At 42.7% G+C, this 3,053-nt stretch overlaps 1 protein-coding gene across 1 annotated transcript; it reads right to left on the reverse strand.

Moving 5' to 3' along the window:
- Window positions 1-217: 217 nt before the first annotated feature.
- LOC118490475 lies at window positions 218-2,592 on the reverse strand. The gene is made up of 2 exons (XM_035988135.1): window positions 1,908-2,592; window positions 218-1,833 (listed from the first exon to the last, which is right to left on the reverse strand). Exons 1-2 carry the CDS (start codon window positions 2,590-2,592, stop codon window positions 401-403), a joined length of 2,118 nt encoding a protein of 705 aa, XP_035844028.1. The 3' UTR covers window positions 218-400.
- Between the last annotated feature and the right edge of the window lie 461 nt (window positions 2,593-3,053).

Genomic DNA, 3,053 nt, shown 5'->3' on the forward strand with positions numbered 1-3,053 from the left:
AGAAAATAAAAACAAACAAGCCTATCAACCAAACATACAAACCAAACCAGAAGCTACCCAAAGATCAACCAACAGGTACCGAGCTTGAAAGGTTAAAGGCTTCAACCCACCAGCAACTGTACAAAAAGCCTGAAGGGTTGAAACCCCACAAAACAAAACCAAGCAAATGGAACCAACAAAAACATCAACGATAAACATCATGTCATAAGTTAGAAAGGCCATAAAAGACCTTCATAAGACAGTTAAAGCAAGCCCTAGTGACTTGCAAATAAAACTAATGTTCAACAGCCATATAGGCCCAACCAACCAACCATGGGAACCTTAAGGGTCCCCAAAACCTAAACATTGTTTAAAACATTACAAAACATAAAATGTTTGCTAAGAAAGCTACGAATAAATGTCAGTTATCAGAGGGCTTGGAACCTTCACCCTTAGACTTTTTAGCTTTCTTTGTCTTCTTCACCTTCACAACTTCTTCACCACCAACTGCAGAGGTTTCCAAACCAGCATCTTTCGAGGTTTCAGGCAGACTCGAAAGGGTATCATCACTGTCCCCGGAGTAAGACCTCTTCTTTGACAAGGAACCCAAAACCTCAGCACAAACCTTCTCATTTAACCCCTCAGGCTTCAACCCCTGTAAAACAGACAAAGGCTTACCAAAACAAGAGGATACCTCATGAATAAAGGGGTAGGTTAGCCTCTCCATCTGCTCAACAGAAGCCTTGAAGACATCAGAAGCCTCAGGGCGAAACATGGGTGATTTCTCCAAAGGTTGCCCAGATTCATGAAGTTTATAGCCAGCAGTAAGGCCTTGATGCTTCCCCAGGTTCAGCAGCTTTGTGTAAACATCACCAAGGGCAGAGTTAAATTCCTTAGAGTGCAAAAGATAAGTCACAATCTGCTGAAACCCATGCTCGATCAACCACTGATTATCCGCAGTCACCTGACCAACAGAAGCCTTCAACCCCTCCTTTTCTTCACGAAAAGCCTTCTGCTGGACAGATAAGGCCTCTCGGTCAGCCTTCAATTTCAACAAATTTGCTTCAAAACTTTTCCTCAGGTCACCCATCTCAATGGCATGCATCTTCTTCAGATCCTCAATCTCCTTCTTCCAAGCTGCCTCCTTCTCTGCAAACCCAGCCACTTCCTTCTTCATCGATGCAAGAGAGGATTTCATTTTGTCTTTCTTTTTAGAAAAATCCTCATACTCCCGCATCCTTTGGCGAAAGCGTGTAATCCCTTGGGGAAGCATGGCTGCAAGGTTGCAAGTAGTTAAAACCATGCGAGATAACATAGTGTCATCATCCATCTCAGCAATAGCTTCACGAACGGAAGGAGGAGCAAGATGACTAAGAGCATCTTCACAAACAGCAGCATCCTTAAAAGTGTCATCATTCTTAACCAACCAAGTAGGCACATAAGTGCCCTCAGGGTTCAACCCTTCAACGTCTCTGCTCGACGATTCTTGAACAGGGGTAGCAACACCCTTCTTCCCTCGAACCTTCTTACCACGCACAACTAATTCCTTCTCCTTCTCAACCTCCACTTCAGCCTGATCCTCAGAAGCCTCGATATCATCACTCAAATCCACTGGCTCAGTGGAAGTAGATTGAGGAGCAGCTTTCAGTAAACGACGAGATAACCGACGAGTTGAAGGCTTGGGAACATTGGACTTGGTAAAACCCTTCGCATTTGCAACACTGACATAACCTGAACCCTCAAACCTCTGCTCAGAGGTCCTCACAACAACATTTTCACCCGGAACAGTCGGAGCATCTTCAAAAACCACATCGGACGTATCGTCACTCTTGATGAAGTCCAAAGCAGACATAACTGCCAAAAAACAAATAAAGAAAATAAGTCACAAACAAAGTAAGATGAAAAGGTATAAGGGAAAAAATGCATACCAAGGCCATTTCTCATCAACACCGGATCCCGATCAACTTTTGCCCAAATATTACTAACCCCTAAAAGCACTAACAAATGTTCGGGAAAAGGGCGAACCCTCGAAGGGCACCCCCGAATGGCTGAAAGAAAGGCATCATTCAATTCAGACTCGGAAGGCTCCGGATCGTTGAGAACAGCATCCGGATGCCTCCACACCATTTTGAAAGGAATAATGGATTCAGAAACCCAGAAAAACGTATTCTTCCATGATCCAAGGGTTGTAACCATGGATGAAACAAGACAAGTATCAACCTTTGTGTTCTCAAAAGTAAACCAATCACCATTTTTGGCTAACCGGAAGAACCTCCGAAAGAGCAACAATGAAGGATCATAACCTAAAGCACGACACAGCACTTCAAAGTGCAAAACCCTAGCCATTCCTTTCGGATGTACTTGCCCAAAAGACACTCGATAATATTCAAGCAAATTTAGAACAAAAAACGAAAAAGGGTAACGAAGATTAGACCACTCAAAATGCCGACAATACAAAGCAATAAAACCAGGAATCGGTTTGTCAACGGAAGCATCGCAAGCAGGGGCGGTCGGATTAAACTGTTTATCGATACCATATTCAAGGCAAAACAGGTCTACCTCCTCTTGTGTTAACCGAGAAAATGACCTCGCTAAATCCTTAAGGGCACCCATGATCGAAAAAAGTAAAAGTGAAAACGGAGAAGAAAACTAACCTGAGGGAGGAAAAACTGTGAATGATTGAAGGGAAAATGATGAAGTTTTGTAATTGTAAAAATGAATATAAGAGTAAAGTAAGGGTATTAAAGATAAAAATAAAATCTCTGCCAATCCGCCGCCTGACACATGTCCAATCAACTGTCAAATCGATTAAATTTCAAAATTCAAAAAAGTAACCGCCTCAAACCCTTCAAGCCTCCAAACAACGAACCCTTGAAGCCTTTAAAAGACATGCATAAAAGTCAGAAGTCTTTGAGCCTAATACCCCAAAAACCTCTGACTTGGGGGGCTGACGACGGGGGTAGCCCAAAGACAAATAAAACCATTAATATGCAAAGAGCTTAAAAGGTTGAAAGGTTCATCGGATGAAAAGCTGCATAATGAGTGAATCGAGGAACAGTAACTAGTCATGTCCA

The sequence above is a fragment of the Helianthus annuus genome, chromosome 3, assembly GCF_002127325.2.
Source record: "Helianthus annuus cultivar XRQ/B chromosome 3, HanXRQr2.0-SUNRISE, whole genome shotgun sequence".
In the NCBI taxonomy this organism is placed as follows: Eukaryota; Viridiplantae; Streptophyta; class Magnoliopsida; order Asterales; family Asteraceae; genus Helianthus; species Helianthus annuus.